We start from the raw sequence: 20,324 nt of genomic DNA, 5'->3' as shown, positions 1-20,324 counted from the left end.
GGTTTCACTGAAGCTGCAAAATGTCACTGTAACATTCTCACAGGTAAATTCTGACTGGTTTCGGGTCTGACTCTGTGAGACCCCCAGACCAGCTGTCAGTCTCATCATCTTTTATCTTGATTTTGGGGAGTAAAAAGACATGGAACAATGACATATTTTCTGCATTATAGGTTTTCAGCCCCTATTAGTCCACTGAAGTTTAGCAGCAGGATCTGTAAGTTAGTACACACCAGCTGAGCTTACAGTACAGCACATGCCAGCACAAGGGCAGGACGTGCAGATCAAAGTTGTCCTTAGGTCAGCTGATTTTCTGTTCCTCTGTGTCTCCATGCATTAGATTACGGGAAAACGTAACAAAACAAACAGATTCCTGGTCCCTTCCTCTCTTACCCTTTAAGTTCTCCCCCCATCACAAAGTCAAACAGAAGGGAAAAAGGTCTTCCTACACCTGGACCCTTTGTTCATTATTCTGCAGTTCATCAGAAATTAACATCCGGTTCCTGGAGCTTCCTCTCTCTTTGCCAAGGTGCTCCAGAGGTACTTTGTGCCAACCAGACACCTACGTGCTATTTCTACATGCCTCACACCTCCCTGGCTTGAGTAGATTAACCCACTGAACTTCAGCCAGCAGTGATCATGAGGCTGGAAAATGGTGGTGAGCAAATAGATACTAAAAAGTTTACAAAAAAATGTTGCCACATCTAGAGATAATTCCCAAGAGCAGACTGACGCTTTCCCATCACCAAAATCCCAGCCTCAAAACTTTTTAGTCAGACATGATATGTTTTGTCACAGTGACATTCCACAGCCTCATGTGTTTTACTTACCTTAGAGGGATTCTCCACTCTCCCAGCAGCATGGCTGTTTGTGCATGTCCCTCAGCTTGCATCTATAAGGACAGGCACATTTCATTGTTTGTTTTACAATGCTTCAACATGAGAGTCATCACCTCCAGGAAGCTGGGAAAAGGCTGTAGGCACATTGTCCATGGCAAGATTAGAGAAAATATTGCCATATCAAGCATGATATAAGTACATGCTGAAGTGTCATTAGGATGTCTTAATGAGAACAAAACTGCTCTCATGTCAAGCACAAAGACATGCCAAAGGCTATATTGAATATGTCCTATTACGCAACCCATGAACTCATAGAAATTTGGTCTCCTTCAGTTCCCGAGTTTCCTGCCTCTTTCCTCCCTGTCTATGTCTTTGTTTTCCTCACAAAGCCGAGTTCAGAGATTTCCTGTACCTCCCTCACATTCCATTAACCTTAAAGCAACATTGCTTGACTGTAGTAAAGATCCATCTCAAAACTGAAGACAGCAGTAAGAGCAACAGAAGTTAGCCAAGACTGATTCCAAACAAAGAGTCTCAGGGCTAACATATACTTAGACCGTTACCTCTGAGCTCATAAACACTGAGCAAGTTACTATTCTCCTCCACCTCCTCCTCACCCTCCCTCATCTGCTCCACCTGCTCCATTCTGCTGCTGCTGCTCCTGTACTGCCAGCAGGCTGCAGTCACCCCTTCCAGCTGCACCCTCCCCCTGCCCCAGCCACTTCCCAAACAGCTCCATGCTCCTCTAACCTCCTCACCCCTGAATCCTCTGATATCCTCTGCAAGACGCAGCCTCTTGCTTCCCTTTTACTTTCTCATTGTTTTCCCATTTGCCAGAAGACCAGGTCCTCAGCCTCTCCTGACCCTTCCTGTCCTACCTGCGAGCCTCAGGAACTTTTGGAAGCGTGAGGCTTGGGACGAAGGCCAGTGTCAGGGCTGCCCCTGCACCAGGACACCACTTTCCTGATAGGCATATGTGCGTATTTTGCACACGGTCAGATATTTTAAAGCGGGAAGGTTTTTCTGGGACACAGGGGCTCTGCACCAGGCACGGCACAGCAACAGCATCACCAATGAAACTGCTTCCATTCCTAGGTAGGTGAAATCTCTGTCTCTGGGGAGCGTGTGGCAGGTGAGAATGGAGTGGGATCTGGCAAGGAGAAATTATTATATCGGGGATGGTTGAAAGCTGCTGGATACACAGGACTGGAAGTCCCTGTAGCTTTGATCAGTTCTGCTACTGGATTTGGTAATTGTATGGTTAGTACCATCCCACAGCCAAACCCCAAAACACCTGTCTATCTCACTGTGGCTTTTGTACTGAAAAAGACAGGAACTTTGTGGGTTTCTGTGCATTTGGTTTTGGGTTTTTTTTCCTTATCTCTCTCCATCTGCTTGGGAAATTTTCGGATTTCACATGCTGAAAACAGTAAAATGACAACAGAATCCCACAGGTTTCTGTTTTAATCCCTGTGGAAGAAGATCTCTCTTCTCAGAAACATAGAGAAAATGTGAAATTTGTTGACCACTAAGTTGACTTGGATTATGTATAATTATTTTAAAATTGTCTGTAATTTTCAGTCTTTTGAATTTTTCATGAAGTCTTAATTTGTCCAAGAAAACAGCATCTCAGTGAGATTTCATGAGGCTATGAAACTGTAACATTAGGCTAGCAAATATCCAGAATAACATTTAGGTAGGGAAAAGCAGAACTGCAGGGGAAGATAGCATTCTGTAGGATCTCTGTGTTCTGCAACTTTCACTACGTTCTGCTAAAAATTTATAAACTACAAAGTAAAAAACTTACTTTCCCTTCTGAGTTAAATGCCTCATATCTTATCTGTTGGGTGTGTGTGATAGTACGGTGATCTGTAAGCTTTCTCAAAATAAGAGATTCCTTTTTTTCTTTGTATTGAAAACCATATACATTCATACAATGGGAAAGTAGTTATGCTATTTTAAGAGATTAAATTTAAATAATTTGGCACACCATAAATAACTTTTGAACTGCGCTGTCATAATGCTGTAAATATGTGATATTTCATCTTGATCTACCAGACCATGCCTATGTGTTAGCTACAGAAGTATGGGAGCGTTTATAAAAATAAAAAGTCTGCTATGGGGAACCCTCTTTGGTATTTTTCCCTCGGAGGTGTAGGGCAGCTTGGATTATGCTCAATACATAATTCAGAGTGCAAATAAATGCTTGTGCTTTACTGGAAACTACTAGAGAGCTTTGAAAGCCATCCAAATGTTTCCCCTAGATCACTGAGTAACTTCTAAGCTGTTTACCAATTTTATACTGGTTAAGAACACACTAGAGTTCTTTATCTACGGTGTCTGGTGTTTTACCACAGAAACCCCTGTAGCTGGTGGCTCTTCCCTATCATGCAGTACAGCTGAGTCTGTGATGTTAAGTTTACTGGAATACACCCATTTTGTGGAAACCTTTGGCTCAGAGCTCAGAATAAAGTTTTTAGACAATGAAAATAAGTCTGATTTTCCATTGTTCCAGTTCTGATTTCCAGTCTGCTGGACTATGGCTGCACTTCTCCAAGCTGCAACATGACGTGCCACAAAGACGCCAGGTGTGAAGTTCAGGGTGGGACAACAGGCTGCTATTGTTCCCAAGGATACACAGGAAATGGCATAACAGTGTGTAAAGGTAAACAGATTTTACCTATATGTTTTTGTGTTATATGCTCGCTTGGAAAACTTACTCAAGAGCCCACTAGTTCAAGGATTAAACTTTATGTCACAACAGTGTTGTACACTAACATGCTTTCAAAGACAAAAATGTTACCATTTTCTGAGAAATTGTCCCATTTACTCTCAGCCTAGTGTTTTGATACAGCATGCTATGCATCTCAGTTGTGTATGACCTGTTTTCCAGCTTTCCTTTTCCATGAGAGTTGATAATGCATCTTTGCTGATTTACCTTCAGCAATTTCCCCTGTGACTCAGGATTTCTGAAGCTTACGGCTGTTGTGGTGGCTACTGCACAGCCCTCAGCTCCCTGCCCCACACACACAGCACTTGGCCACTCTTCCCAGCAGCTGATCACCATCAAATAACAGCTCCTGGACTGCTCTAGAAAACCAAGGAGGTGTGTATGCCGCAGAGACATGCCAGTGTTGATTTTTCTACTACAGCTTCTTGCAAGAGAAATATGCCAGAAATCCTATTAAGGGATCTGCTTTTGGATGACTCTATCTTTCATCCAAAGAAAAGGATGTTTTTCCTACCTTCATTTTTGAGTTTTCTTCTACTATGAATGTCTCTAATACTTATTTTCACTGTTAGGTATGGTTATGTCCAGCTGCAGATAGGCTGAAATTCATATGAATCTTGTCAGTTTTCAGTACCCTGAGAAGTAGTTATGAGTAGCAACCATCTACCAGGTCAGTTTTTGTGTTTCAAGCATTTTGGGAAATTTAGCAGTTACTGCTTAGCAGGAACATTTTGGTTTGGTATGAGTATAGGAAAGCAGCCCACAGGTATTTTGGATTTTTATAGCTCATTTGCCGTGCTGTGCTTGGAAGTATGTTTAGGAAAATTTAGAAATGCAAAGGCATTTTTCTAAGAAACATGTCTACCCTTTTATGAGCTGGTAATGTTTAAACAGAAGTATAGATAGCTAAAATAATAAAAAATAAATCAAAAAATCATAGAATAATTTATTTTGGAAGAGACTTCTGGAGGTCATCTCATCCAGCTCCCCTCTCAGAGCAGATTAAACTTAGAGCAGGTGTCTTAGAGCTTTGGCCAGCTGAGTTTTGAGTATCTCCAAGGATGAAACCTGCACATCTCTGGGCCATTGTTTCAGTTTCTGACCACCATAATTGTGAAAACATTTTTTCTGATGTCTGGTTGAGGTTTTTTGTTTGCAGCTTGTAAATGTTCCTTCCCATGTGCACTTACCACATTTCTAATAATAGCTTAGCTTCATCTCCTCCATAAGCCCTCGTGACCTCCCATTAGATAGTGTAGGCAGCATTATTATTTGCCCTTTGCCTTCCCTTCTAAAGTCTGAACAAACATTGTTCTGTCAGTTTCTTATTTGCATCAAGTTTGATGTAGTTTCTAAACATATTTCTTGAATTTAGTGTTATCTTTGCCCTGATAGGTTAATCATTATTTGTCTATCAAGCTGTTCAAAAGAAATTAAGAAATGGCCTTCACAACACTGGTTTTGCTCTTGCACTAGTTCAGTTTTAGCACCATGAAAAAGTCAGCTGATTTGAACGATAAGTGCACATCATGTTTGCAGAGTCAAGGGCCTACATTTGTGAATAATGCAGAGAAAGAAGAAAACCAAGTCAATTTTAGCAATACTACCTGGAATAAATCAAACTAGCATTTACTTACCTAGTATCATCTGGCACCCACTATATTGTCTGTACTGGTCTAGAAGGTCTTTGATCATGAATCATCAATGAAATTTGCAGTAAATATACCTGGTTTTCTCACTGCCATGACTGATGTTCTTAAATCCCTCCATTATATATGTACCCATTATAATGTTATTAAATCCAAATTTGTGAGCACAGATTTATCTTACCTTCCATGCTTTTTTTTCCTCATACAGTACCTTTTCTTACTTTCTCTTTTATCTGTATTTTCTTACAGAAATCTACATTCAAATTTCATAAAAACATTTATTGAGCACTTAAAGAAAATTCAGTGCAGTGAAATATGCATTCACAAATCTTGTTAATCCATTAATTTTTTATTAAGAATTATACCCAGTGTTTGAAAACTCAGTCTTTGAAATAAAATTTCCAGTGTCAGTCCAGGCAAACAAGATACTAGATGTATTTGTGGCGCTTTGCAGTTAAGTGGCAATGGTTTGAAGCAAGCCTCATGTCAGGAGACCAACATTTTCTCTGGTAAAATACCTCAACAGCCACAAAAGTCACTTACCCTCCAGCAAAGCAGCAAAGTTTATATCAGAACTGTGTGGCTGCTGGCCCTGAAAGAGAGACAATGTTTCTCTAGGGCAGCATGTAACACGGTGCATTATTAATATTGTGCAGTAGTCCTCTAATGGCATAAAAAAGTAACCAGAATTTTAATTGGGTAGGTTCTATAAAGGATTAGAAATATAGGCTACACCCTATCATAAATAGTTTAAAGCTGTGAAAACGTAAAGCAAAGCCTCAGTTGTTTAATGATGTATGAGATCTTGCTGTTCTGTGTGGCGAAAGCAGCAGGTGTATCTGCTGTTCTAGAGATAGCTACCCATTTTTATTCAGTTAATAATCTTGGGCTTTTACAATGATAGTGCAGTCACCTTCAAAGGAGATCATCAATTATGTGCTAATACAGGCATTTTCTAAAGAGCCTATATAGTGCATTGTGTTTACATATTTGCCCTTTTAGTTATTTAGCTGGGTTGTCAGAGTCATAATTGCTGCCAAAAACATTAGTAATTTTGCATAACTTAGATCCAGCTTCTTCATTGTGCTTATCCTGGTAGACAATTAAAGCAGAACAGTCATTGTTTTGAGACTTTATTCTGAAACAAGCAATTCAAATTCTTTCTCCTTATAAACGTGTTGAACAGAAAGTGTTAGTTTTCAGGTTAGTCCTCTTAAACTTTCATAGCTGAGAAACTCTTCATTTTTATTTATAGCTACATTCTTACAGTTTTTGAAAGGTTTACATTTGTTTCTCTATTTTCACTTGCTTGTAACACCTCTTAAATACTTGTAAAAGTTATTTCTTTGCTAGCCCTGTCTTTTCAATGTGACACACTTAGACATTTTCCCTTAGGTTTTCTGTGCTGCAAAAGGCAATAATGCCCTCTTACATTTATTTCCTAGCACCATTATTGATGAATCATGAATCACTGATGTCAACATACCTTAGGAATGGGGTTTGTTAGTTTTGACTTTGCTCCCTTTGCCAGCTGGCTAAGTGACTGCAGAGAGCTCAAGATTATTGGATTTGCTGTGTATAGATAAAAACACATAGATATGAATTTAATTTCCTGGTGTCAAAGTCATGGCTTTTAAAATAATTATCCTCTTACAATCTTTCCCACAAGATTTCAACCACTTTAAATTAGGTCATGTTTTGGACTTTCTGAAGGCATACTTTGGCCACTCTAACAAAAAGCTAATCCTCTTCATAATCTCATTGTCTTCAGCAAGAATATGTGCAGGAATGCACATAGTCAGGAGAATAACTGATTGTGGTATCTGGCCTCTTTTATATATTGGAATTATAGCCTACATAGCAATAAATTCCCTCTGTATAGGATCTTCCAGAAAGCCATAAATGAGTCACCTTGTCAAGCTTTACACCTCTGAGGTACAAAATACTATCCCAGTCTTTTTACATTTTCTTTTGTATTTATATTCCTTGCTTTATGTAGTATTAGATGAGAGAGAATGACCTCTGATAGCACATCTATTTGCTTTTTAGGACTGTTCTTGGGCAGATGTGTATTCTGTACGTAATGCATGAGGCTTTAGCTTGACAATACCACACACCTAATTGAAGTAACATGGGCTAAAGCTCTTGGCATAAAAAATAAAGATATACCCAGAAACAACTGATTTATAGACAAGTTAACTTCCTCTTATGCAAAAATGCCACAGATTTTTTACAGATAAATAGAATATATTTGCCATAGTTGTAAATGCATTTCTTTATATAAAAAGAGTTGGACATATAAATTAGGTGTTGTTCATAATTCCAGCTTTCTTCCAAAAGAAAATTAAAGGAAACAAACAAAATTTCAGATCCTTTAGAAAAGATAGGGGTAGAAGTAAAACTTCATAGAAGCCAATATTTTATTTTTAAAACAAAGGGGAAAATGAGTTGGCATCAGTGATGCTTTCCTAAGCAGCTCTGCTGTTTCAATGCTGGCTGCTTCTTGATTGCTGACTGCCAATTTGCTGCTTTGCTGGCACACTGCAGGAAATTAAAGTAAACAGTGTGATCACAGTGTTTACTTTAACTTTGTAAAATACGGAAGGAAAATGAAGCAGTGCTGTTTGTTCCAGGAGGGTAGGCAGGCAAGCAGGAAAAGCCTGAACACAATATCCCTCCCAGATATCCCTACACAATATTCCCTTGTAAATGTCACTTGCAAATTACACTGCAAGATTAATCAGTCTTACTTGTAAAATAGTTACAGCTCTTCCAGAAATATTGAGCGGGGTCTTAGGCTGTCAGGGAAACTTTCTGTTGGAGTAAGGCAGTAGCTCTGTTTCTGAAGTGCAGTGTGGGAGGATTTATCATTGTACAGAGGTAAAAAATACCTCAGTGAAAAGTGGTGTTTTGTATCAAAATACAAAATCCCTGTTAGAACGCAGGGCAATTTGTATAAATCCAGCTGAATCAAATTGAAAGCATGCTCAATATCTGAACACAAACATATTTTCTTGTTTTATGGAGGATCAGACAACCAACTCTCTGGCTTTTGCCAGCTATAAAAAGGAGTTTTCCTGTAAGACCTCAGTTCCTTGTTCTAATGTGATATTGCTGAGTCCCACCATTGACTTTTATTGCAGTCACTGAATTTGTTTGGATTCACTGGTGTCACTGTTACCATCCTGCAGCACCCAATTTGTGTATTGTTTTGAGGGATTTTTGCTTTCAAATTAAAATGACCCTGTAAAGCCACTGTGTATAATCATTTTATTCTACCCAGAAGTGCTCTTCAATAGAAAATTATCTAATTCAAGCACTGGTTCACTAAAGGAGAATTTTTTTTTTTTTTTTTTTGTTACCAGCAGGCATACATCACTGGATGTCACTTCTGTGTTTACCAAATAGTCTGAAATCACTGGTATGGAAGATCCAATCCACACACTTTCTAAATTTATTTCACCGCTATCAGTTACCACAAGCTATAAAAAGGCAAATTGCAGCTGCTCTAACATAGCACAGCAGGAGAAAGATATGCCTTAGCCAAATGCTAATAACAGGGCTCAACTCAGCGTGTGACAGCTTGGAAAACTTGGAATGTGCTATACAGGGGGCCAAAGATGACCACTAATTCCCAGCCCTTCTGACATACTCCTTACCATTTTTCCTTTCCCCTTCTCCTCCTGCATCTCCTAATCTCTGCTGCTTTGCCTCTATATTCTGCTGGAGCTTTTACATGGTTTCAGGGTGGAGCGTGGTAAAAACAGTGTGGGCTGTGTGAAAGAGCAGGAGTCACCTTTGAATTCAGAATTCCTACTGCAGGTTTAGGTGTCTGGCATTTTGGTTATCCCAAGATTTGTTAGGAGGCACCTCCCTGTTTGTTGCATATTTAGGTATTATATTTAACTAAGCCTGTGGCCTCAGGGTTCCTCTTCAGGGGACAGAATGTTTTCTTCCCTTATGTCTTCTTTGGTGATAATGTAGCTGGATGTTTTTTCACTTCTCTTGAAGTGCAGAGATTGACTGCTGAGCTGTGAGATGTTACCCAGCTGAGTTATCTCAATTTCACATTCCAGATTAAAACTGTAGGCAAATCATGGAATTGAAATTCTGGACAAATTAACTGGGAGGATTTGATTTGCTGGTGCATGACAGTCCACTTGCCTAGGAAAGTGCTGGTGTTAATGTTAACTCAGCAGGTTCCTGGCCATTTGGGGACCTACAGCTTTATGTATGGCTTTTGCCTTTTCATGTGCAAGATGTCACACTTTTCTTGGAATTTGGGAAGGGCTTGATGTCTGTGATGTCTGTAGGTTGCAGGGGACTAACCAGCTGCTGTATGGTTGCCTTCCAGCCACAAAGGATGGAGTTATGTTTATGTTCCTGAAAATAGCCATACCCTTGGCTAATAGCATTAGTCAAAACAGCTTCTGTAGCCTTGAATTTACTTTTGATAGCTACTATTTAAATTATATTTTAGTTGAATTTTTTTGAGAGTAGTTCAGGCCTTTGAAAGGGGAGCATGTGTTACAACAGTGCCTGGTGATGCATGAGAACATGAGTCAGAAAGAAAGCAGTGCAGGATGTCTGCAGTCATACAACCCTGTTGAATAAGGCATGGTGGAGGCTGTCTCACTCCAATTGTCTTACCTCTGTACATGGCTGAGTCCAAGACATTTTGACTCAAAACATTTTTTGCATCCAAAGTGTCAAATCCGGTTTTCTCTCTCATATGAAAAAAATCCCTCCCTGTTTCCCACCCAAATGAGAGAGGATCTTCAGAGGGTTAGCTCTTCTCCCTACTGCCAGAAAACACAGTTCACCTGGGCTGAAGACACAGCCCACAATAACCATTTGTAAGATTGACACTAACTTTAAGAAACCTTAGACAAAGTCCATTTCAGGGACTTTTTAGATAGACTCATTACATCCACAGATTGGAGCCAAAAAAAAAAAAAAGACCCCTCTATTTTTTTCATGTCTTTTGTTTACATTTTCTTGAAATGGTACTTTGAGCATGACTAAAATGCAGTAATGCATTTTTGAAAGGACCAGAAAGAAACAAAACTTCCTTTTGTTATATCTTTAATCGTATCCAGACTCTCTTTTCAATTAGTCCTGTTAGTATCTAAAAAGAGTTTTACATCCACAGATTGGAGCCAAAAAAAAAAAAAGACCCCTCTATTTTTTTCATGTCTTTTGTTTACATTTTCTTGAAATGGTACTTTGAGCATGACTAAAATGCAGTAATGCATTTTTGAAAGGACCAGAAAGAAACAAAACTTCCTTTTGTTATATCTTTAATCGTATCCAGACTCTCTTTTCAATTAGTCCTGTTAGTATCTAAAAAGAGTTTTTAAAATGTGTGTAGATGATGTGGTAGAAAAAAGTTATTTATCTCTCTCAAAAATTTACCCAAACTTTTAGACTGATCATCTGCACTTGGATGGTTTCTTACTTGTTTAATTCAAAATGTGTTTTAACCCTTGCCAAATAATGCTAATTTCCTTTCTTGAGAAAATACTCCTTTCATCCTGCTTTATGTACTAGGAATCAATATGTTACAAGTTTAGAGGATGTGGGAAAATTCATTTAAGGAGCTTTAAACTTATTATGTCAGAGTTTGCTTACTCTCTGTTTACCAGAGATATGATTCCCTTCCTGTGTCTCTAACATCTGAAGTAGTCCCAGGAGATCCAACAGTAACAATATGTTCTTCTCACTTACTGGTTTGAAGTAAAAGGATGAAAAGTATTTCCTGAACATGTCTACTCATACATGTGTATTAAATACACAAGGCCATGTACACAGGGAGCTGTGTATAGGTAGGCATGTGAATAAAAAGCAGACTTTTCTATGAAAAAAATGTAAGGCAATCTCAAAATTGTCAGTTTTACTCATTCTGTGGTTGGATAGACAAAATTAGCTTTTGCTAAGGAAAGACCAGGACTTATTGTAAAGAAATTGCTTCCATGCATTCCATTTCCTTGAGACTTCTCAATCCAGACTTGCCCATGGTAGGGGCTGCTGCAGCCATCAGGCTCTGAGCTGCCTTTGGGGCTATGAAGTCAGTGTCACCCACAGAAGAAGGGATGTATCATCAGGAATTACACACATAAAAGATTATGTCATTTCTGCACAGCTATGCTGATTTACGTATAATATCCCACTAATCTTGTACACTCATTTAACTTTTTTCTCTCTGACTCTATGCTGAACTCATAGAGTTCAATTGCAGAAAAGTGTTCCACTTAGGATTTTGGGGGTTTTGCCTTTTTTTAAATTGTTGGGTTTTATTTTCTTCTGCCAGAACATACTGGTCAGGAGTGGTGAAGTTGTATGTAACCACATTTGAAATGTGTAATTTATCCAGGATGATATGCTGGTGCACAATTTTTCTGTGTATGACTGTGAAAAATTGCCGACTGAGCTGTTGGCAGACAGAATATCAAACCCAGCTCAGCCCTGTGTGTATGAAAGAGTTTAAGAAGGTAATTGACACTTTGGGCCTCTATTTGCCAAAGAAAGAGATAATGACGTTCTCCAAGAAGATTAGAATCTAACCAAACATTGTGCTCTAAATATAGAGCACAAAGACAGGTGATGTTTGTGAAAATGCTGCTGGGCTGCAGGAGAAGGAGGGGGATGAAGGACTTCAATTTTGTACTGTATATTTTTTAGGTACACAGATTTAATTTAGAGATTGTGGCTTGAAAATGAAATTTACAGTATGTGTGTTTTTTGGTGATAAGAAATTGATTTTGTGACCTTGGTACACACTAATTGAAATATCTGGCACTGTGTTTTGCTGAGGTTAAAGAAAGCCATACATGCCTGGAACCACATTCTTCTTTCACCTTGAACTGTGCGGTTAATCACAGCCCCAATCGCAGGCAGGAAGGAAGCTGCAGTTCCACTGGGGTACAAGGAAGCTGAATAATCTCTGCTCATTGTCTAAGGGATAGCTTGTTGTGTGATTACTTCTGGCTGGGTTTAGGAGATTCACAATTGCTTTAAAATGGAGAATTCTGGTGGAATTAACATTCAGGGAGCACCAGAGGCCAGAGCCTCACCAGCTGCGGTACCACAGCCAGAGCAGACACACTGAGGCGCAGGGGGTTCTCCTTCCACCTGCCCATCACAAACCTGGCTGCTCCTTTGGGGCTGAGACAGCTCTGTCCTGTGCTCTTTGCCACTGTGCCAGGATGGGAAACAGGGGAAAGCTTCTCTGGCTGTGCTCTGCTGTGTGCTGTTCCAGCAGCAGGGACCGCTCTGCCCCCGGACTGCTCCTCCTGTGTATCCTCCTGCTCAAAAGGCGGGTTGCAGCGTTAAGGAACAGCAGCGATGTCCCAAGGGACTCCACTGGTGGAGTTTTAATATGTCTGCTTCATTTAACTGGGTTTCTCTCTTAGCTTGGACATGTACAGCTGTGACACTGAGGTTGTCTATAAACTAGTCTGGCAGGGTGTCCCTTTATTTTGCTTACTACTTAATGTTACACATTTGTTAGGTTGGCACAGGACCTTGTTTTTCAAAAGGGAAAATGAAAGCTCCTGAAAAGCCTTGACAATAAACGGTTATTTGTTCAGAACAGCCAAGTCTAATCTTTGTTTATGTTACTAGGCTTCGTGTAATGTTGTTGCAATAAAGAAAAATAGTTCTTCAGGATATGCACCGGCTTTTATGTTTTATTTGTAATGAAAGCTATGCACATAGGCAGCAATCTACATAAGTTACAGTGAGGGAGAGCATAAGCTTGGGTGGTGACTTGCATGTTTATATATTTACATTTTATTTGCAGCAAAGTGTCTGAATCCCAATTTTAAAAAATGTGAAATTAGTCTGAGGTATTGCAGGTTTCATTCCCAGAATTTTACCAGTGGAAGACTAAGAGAAAAGGTGAGTTCATCCTGCACTAGGAGACCACTGCTTCTCTCCTGCCCCATCTGTGCAGATGAGCTGTGGGTCCATTCCCACAACCATTGTCCTGTCTTCTCATGTTCAGTCCCCAGCTGGGACAGGGTACAGTAATCTTCACTGCCCTCCAACATTATAGTGGGTTTTGGGTATCCCCAAAGCTCAAAAGGGCTGAGGGTAACACAGCTTTGTCTCACAGTTTGCATCGGGAGTGTCATGGGGGGCAGGGAGCTATGGCAGCAATAATCTATGCATCACATGACAGTCTTCATCACTGATCCCTGTAACATCAGAGGCCCTAAAGACATGCCAGAGAAACTTCAGGATATTGGCATGGACTGAAAGAGAAGTTCAGCTAAGCTCTGCAGGCCAAAATAGGAACTCTGAGTCCTGCATTTGTTCCTTGTGGTGATGGGAAAGGAGTAGGTGGAAAATTGTATTATGATGAAGGCTTTGCCTTACTTTTTCTCTTGAATAAATCATTTTCATGGGTAGTATTGATCCTGAGGAAGCTCTACCTTTCCGAAATCAGCCCGTAAGGAGTTCAGAAGGGAGAGGAAGCTGGAGGTACTCAGACGAACAGTTTCAGGCCCTTTGTTCCTATCCAAAGTGTTCCATTATTTAGAGCTATGATGAAGCATGCATCAATTCATAAATATGACCACTGTGCAATACAAAAATATCAGTATTTCTCTCCCATTGTGTAAGGGATATCTGGCGCATACAGAAAGACTTTCGTCTCCTTAGCTACCACAGAGAAAATGGGAAAGGCAAATAGCCTTCAAAAGTGACTTGAAAACAGAGATGAGAAGTTTCTAAAACTTAACACAGCTTTTCATCTGAGCAGATCAAAATAGAAACTGTGCAGGGTGACAGTTGTAAACAATGCAGAACTACAATTTGGCTTCTTTTTCAGTGTTGTCATGCAAATCTTGGTATGGTGATTCCGTAACTCTTTCATCATACTCAGCTCCATGGTTAAGACCTAGGAAACTCTTAGTAAAGCTGTCTTTAGAAAATGAGGTCACTTCAGGGATGTATTATATGACACCACTGGTCTCACAGAAGTCAAATATTTAGTCCTAGGTGTGTCAGGACACAGCAGTGGGGTACACAAGTGTTGAGCTCCATTGGTATCATTTTGCACACTAGGCCTGAGATTTAAGTGGATGTCAAAGGAGAGACTGGGATAATATTTACACAGCTGTAGACTGCAGAAAAAAAGAACTGCTAACTGAACTTTTTGTATTTCCTCTTGAATAAACAGGTAGTATGTTAATACCACCAAATGCTTCTTGTTTGAGTGGAGGGATGTGCTAAAAAACCTCTGGGCTTTATTCTCTGTTCTCAGAGAAAGATAGTGCAGCTTCATTAGCTCCAAACTGCTCTTGAAACTCAAGTTTTGGTCTTAGACTGATGACCATTAAGAAAACATTTAGCCTGGCAATGGCATGTTACCCTCAAGGAATGCCATGCAGACAGCAACATTCCATTTTGAGCTTGATATTCAAGCTAGTAAGGAGTCTGTGCCGCAATATGGACATCTGGCTTCGAGTGCTGCAAGAGAAATCCAAGAGCACAGCTATTGCTGCTTTCACTGGCAGCATGGTAAAAATAGACCTGCTGCCTGTGTTCTTGCAGCAGCAAGCAGTGGCAAGAGCACAGATGAGTACAGTAAGGTATTTTATTATAGCTTCCTGCAGAAGGGGTGATGCTGATGACATTCTTCCAGCAGGGAGGTAGGTGACTTACGTTTGGGTCTTGCTAGTCACAATGGCTGTAGGACACAAAGCCACAGTTAGGGATGGATTTTCCAAAGAAATATATGTTGAGCACTTTTGAACTGTCTGGCTCTATCGGAGGTGCCTAAAGGAGGACTGGGTTGTTTCAAAAGAATACTCCCAGCTGTGGATGCCAAGCAATTGAAAATCTGTCCCTGAAGTGCCTTTTATTTTCCTATCATCTGATGGCAGTTTGGGCTTTTGATTGATTTATTTCTTTATTTTTAACTGTAAAGACCTTTTAATTAGGGAGAGGAGCTATGTGAATGAGCTGGAGCTGCTGGTGGTAGCAGCTCCTTGCCATTAGAGATTGGGTCATTAAATAAGTAGATAATATCCTCCTTATTGAGAAGATTTAGAAAATCATAAGGACTTTGCATTATTACAGTGTTTAGCATTCACAAATGGACTAAAAAACCCCATAATGGCAATTTTCATTAGCTGCAATACATGTGGAGGCTTCTTTTCTTTCTTTGAACAGCCAAGCACTAAACAATTCCTAAATCCCTCCTTGTTACTTATGTTTTCTTCTTGGTGGTTAAAAACCCCATAAAGCAGAAATTGAAGACTTGCTATTAAAATACTTGCTGACAGCTCCATTCAAAACATCCTTTCAAATAGTGCAATATCACATTGTGATTCATCTGCTATTCTGATAGAGTTGCTTTAACTAGTACCTTCCTTCTTAGTTAGGGCCCATCTCTTTTTACTGGAAAATTCTTCCTTTAAACACTTTACTGACTCTCTGCTGTAAACAAGCCTCTTTTTGGTGTGGCACTGTTTGTGCTGCAGAACACATGTAACCCCTAAAAAACATGGTGACAGGCTTATTGGGGATGAAAAAGGACAAAACAATAAGAGAAAGAAACCCTTTTTCCCCTCCTCACCTGTGTTGTATGGGTGTGAGCACCCTGTGCAATTAGCACAAATCAGGGTTTCTGGCTCAGCATCATGTCCCCACATCCCTGTGTCCCCAGGAGAGCACACGGCCCTGCAGGGCTGCCACATCTCCTGGCACTGCCTCTGCCAGGGCCAGACCCTGCAAAGCAGCACCCCTGCAGCACCAGTATGCAGCCTCCACCAGCTGAAGACCAAACCCAGGAGCATCCTGGGGATAAGTGGTCCCCAGTGAAGCGGGGTGAATTTCACTGTTGAAGTTAGAATTATTTACAGTCACTTTAACAGGACAGCAGCTGCTCTTTACCTAGAGATGAGCCAAGAGCGCTGAAAGAATTTGGATCTGAATTGCAGATGGATGGATTTCAATTTGATTCAAGTAGCTGGACTGCACGATTCTGTACTGTAAGCTCTCAAAGTCAGAGCTTGAGAGAAAAATCATTAATTTGGAAGCTGATACCCTGAAAGACTTTTATGAAGCAATATATTTTCATAGCAGACACAGATCAATTTAAAAGTAGTAATCAAGAGCCATGTGCTACGTGTTCACAGACAAAAAATGTAGAGAATCCAGCCAGAGCCAGACACTTAACATTCAGAGCATTCAGACTAGCACTGAAGATATTGCCTCTATGGAAAATAGTAGGGTTCAGAATTAAAGTGTTGTGAATTTGTGAGATAATCACAATGCTGTGCAGATGTAAAGATGCTGCTGGATTGCTGCCAGAAACTAGCTCAACGTAACTTTTCTAGGCAAATTTGGGTTTAACTTCTGTAGAAACTTTGGAGCAAGGAAGAATCTCTGCAAATATTCCACTGAAAAGATGTGTTAAACTCTCGAGACGAGAGAAAATTATAATATAACAGGACCCATTAAAAAAACTTTTTATCATATTTGAAAGGCCTTCTCTAAATTCAAAGTTACTACACAAGCTTTCACCAAATGAGATTTAGGCCCAGGGATTTTTCCCTTGCCAGTCCTAAGAATTTTTAGGTGTAACATTCCATTAAAAAATAAAGCATCCACACATTAGTGCATTGTGTCACACAAGTAATTGCATTGTACAAAATCAAAAATTTATATTTACTTGGATAGTACTACAACTAAACTCCTCCTGGAAATTTTTAACCTTGCTTCCTAAGTAGTCTCTTTGGCAATACTTACAGGAAAAAAATAGTAGCCACTAGCAGTAGTAGATATTTCAAAAGGTGGATTAAAATGATCTCTTATCAGATTTTCAAACATTCAGGATTTGTACTTGGAGCCAGGCATGGTTTTCACTCCTCTGCTGAAATCATCTTCTGTCATGACTTAACGCAATCTGAAGAGACTTTCATGTGTGTTACATACACTTTCTTAGGTTGATTTGGCTCCAGTTTACCATGTCAGTCGTTACCAGTCAGGAAGTAAAGTAGGGAATAACATAATCTTTAATGGACACCTTTGTTTTAGCTGACATGTTAAGGCTTTTTGTGTGTCATGGTTTAACTCCAGCCAGTGACTCAGCCCCACACAGCTGCTGCTTTGCTTTCCCCAGTGGGGTGGGGGAGAGAATCAGAAAAGTAAAAGTACAGCAAAAGCTGTGCACACAAGAAAAGAAAAACAGGGCTTTCATTCACCACTGCCATGAGCAGGCAGGTATTCAGCCATTCCAGGACAGCAGGGCTTCATCATCTGTAACTAGTGAAAACAAAAGCCATCACTCAGAATGGCCCTTCTTCCTCCTTCTTCCTCCAGCTATATGTGCTGAGCAAGACACAATCTGTTATGGAAAAGTATGGTGTAGTTAAGCACTCTGCACATATTGCCATTAAACTAGATAAGGACAGTGGCATATTTTCATGGGTGTTTCCATAGCACACAGAGCACAGTGCTTGGAAAAAACCTTATTTTTCATGAGGAGCCTGGTCTAGTGAAAGGTACCCCTGCTCATCGCTGAGCTGTTCAAACTAGATCCTTATGGTCCCTTCAAATCCGAACCATTCTCTGATGGTTCTATGATTCTGTAACATAAGACCTATTGGGCACATGCAGAATTTATTTTTGCTTTTATATTTCTAGACAGATTCCATTTAGGTGTATTGTTTTGCTTGTGGAGAGTGAAATTCCTAAAAGGGCTTATTGCTTCTGTCAATTTTTATTACTTCTGTTCTCATCATGTTGATAGTACATTCAAAGAAGTCATGAAAAGAAAATGGCGAGATTTTTACCGCTGGTTTCTCCCCAGAAAAGAGACATTATAAATTGATATGAGACACATGGCTTTGTATTACATTGCTACATGCCACTTTGTAGTATGAAACTACACAAAATCTTAGAAAACCCCAAACATTGAAATTTATTGAGACTAGAAAATGAGATATCTGGGATCTTTGGGAGAAATATTATAATTAATAATTACCTCCTAGCTGATTTTAGTTATTTCTCTGCTTCAGCCTTTGACAGACCAGAGGCAAACTGATTTTGGCTGGGCTGTCAGTGGCCTCCCATTATTATGAGTTGGGACATAAAACCCCTCCTCACATATTTGTATAGGTGAGTCTGGTCACAGACTCTTCCTGTTCCCATCCTCTCTGCTTTCCCTCTATAGAATAACTCTGTCCTAATTGATATGAAAAGCATCTAGTAATTTAGTATCACCCATGAATTTAATTCTCAGAATGGTCATCTCTTTTTCCAGGGCATCAATAAATATGTTAAATGAAACTGGGCTTAAAAGGAGCTCCTGGGGAACCCTAACTGGATACCCCTTCACAGCTCAGTGGAGTGCAGTTTGTCATGACCCACTATCCTTTGTTTACATTCCTGCAGCCAGTTTGCAATCCCCATGACAGCAGTCTTATCCAAGACATTGTAAGATATTTTTCTAATAAGATTTTGTGAGCCACTGTATCAAATGCTATGCTACATCCCAGATATGTCATGTTCTCAGCCATTGCTGAGGTTCACAGCTAAGGTTTTCAGGCAAAGGGGGTGGTAAATCCCAACTCATACTTCAGCAATGGTAATTTCATATGGGCAGTGCCACCTGAAAATGAGGAAAGGCAGAGAGATGAGACTAGCTACAATTTAGGAGATGCAGTCAGAAGGAAAGGACAGAAAGATATGGTGTAGCTGATAGCAGGGGGAGGTCTGAACAGAAGAAAGGAGAAGGGCAAGCCAAAGAGAGTCTCAAAACTGAGAATCAACTTGATGGGGGAATTCTGGACCTGTCAGCTCTAAAGGAGGATCTCTAAGCTGTCATTAATTCAGTGTTTTTGTTTGATTCTGTTCAAACCAGGAGCCATGCCTTACTCTCTTTCATAGTGATTCTTCTGATGCTGCTGTTTGCATCACATGCCACTTGTGGATTTGGGAAACAATTAGAAAAGTATCCAGCAATTCTCTGCATGAATTCAGATGGAGGCATCCTTTGTGTGCATTGTGCAGTTTGTATCTGTAGGACATCTCATGCCATCGAGGCCATGTGGATTGGTGGGGACAGGAGGTTTTGCTCTCATAGCCCCATGTTTGGGGCTTGTCCCTTACTCAAAACAGAAATACATGGACAGACCTAGCACTGGCTTTACCAAGAGCTATTCCTGCCTGAGAATGGCAAGATCACACTGAGGATCAAATCCTCTTTCTGAAGGGATTACACTTCCTGCCAAATATGTGACATGGTTCAGTTTCAAGCACATACAAAATATATCTCCATCAAGACAGACATTTAACAGTGGCTTAGTATCCAGGACTGTCATGGGAGACAGCTCTCAGCATCCAGTCTAACAGTCTAACATTCTGGCCAATGTCTGCAAGACCTTGGGCTCTACCTCTCTTAAATAATTTATAGAGATAGTAGCTAATTAAGCTTTTGTATTAATTTATATGTACTGCACAAATGTGGATAAGAAGAGTTAAATTTTTGGGGGAGATGACTTCTGAGAAGCCACTTCAAAAGACACTAGTTTTCCTTCCTGTCAATTCTTGTCACTGCTTGCAAATCTTCACTCTCTTTGTGTCACTTACCCATGTTCATCCTTGGACTTTAAAATGCATTCATCAAAGAGATAACAGGTTTCATTTTGTACATCACAAGGATTATCCTGTGAAAACAATGCTACTGACAATATGTGATGGCTGATTTTTAAGGACTGTGCGGCAACTTTGTGCATATTACAAAAATTTCATTCCAGCTCCTGGAAAAAAAAAGAAGCAGTATAATCTTGCTCAAGAGGTTCCTGTTTCTGGCAGTGCTGGGTGCCTGTTCTGAGAGCTCCCAAAAGTCATACTTCCTGTGCTGGGACAATCAGAGGCAGATGTTGTTATTTCCACTCTGGAAACTAACTGCTAATATCATTAATACCCTGCTCAGAATACTCACTTAGGAAAGTATGGGTAGTAGTTTAATGAGATTTTTTTCCTTATGAAAATATGCAAAAACAAAAGAAGAAAGAAAAAAATATATAAGGATGTTTTAAACCAGATATGGCAGCCTTTAAAATTTTGCACCACCTTCTTCCTCTCAAAATA

At 39.9% G+C, this 20,324-nt stretch overlaps 1 protein-coding gene across 1 annotated transcript in view; it reads left to right on the top strand.

Annotated features, from left to right (window-relative positions):
* Window positions 1-1,421: 1,421 nt before the first annotated feature.
* Window positions 1,422-20,324, top strand: part of ADGRL4 (adhesion G protein-coupled receptor L4) — a 73,846-nt gene continuing 54,943 nt past the window's right edge. Inside the window, exons 1-2 of the mRNA XM_008640838.2 lie at window positions 1,422-1,931; window positions 3,352-3,501. Coding sequence (XP_008639060.2) covers window positions 1,811-1,931; window positions 3,352-3,501 — 271 coding nt within the window. The 5' untranslated portion in view covers window positions 1,422-1,810. The remainder of the gene's footprint in view (window positions 1,932-3,351; window positions 3,502-20,324) is intronic.

This window comes from Corvus brachyrhynchos, unplaced genomic scaffold, assembly GCF_000691975.1.
Source record: "Corvus brachyrhynchos isolate BGI_N302 unplaced genomic scaffold, ASM69197v1 scaffold48, whole genome shotgun sequence".
Lineage (NCBI taxonomy): Eukaryota > Metazoa > Chordata > Aves > Passeriformes > Corvidae > Corvus > Corvus brachyrhynchos.
The sequence above is the reverse complement of the archived record's forward strand: the minus strand, read 5'-3'. Positions and strand labels throughout refer to the sequence as shown.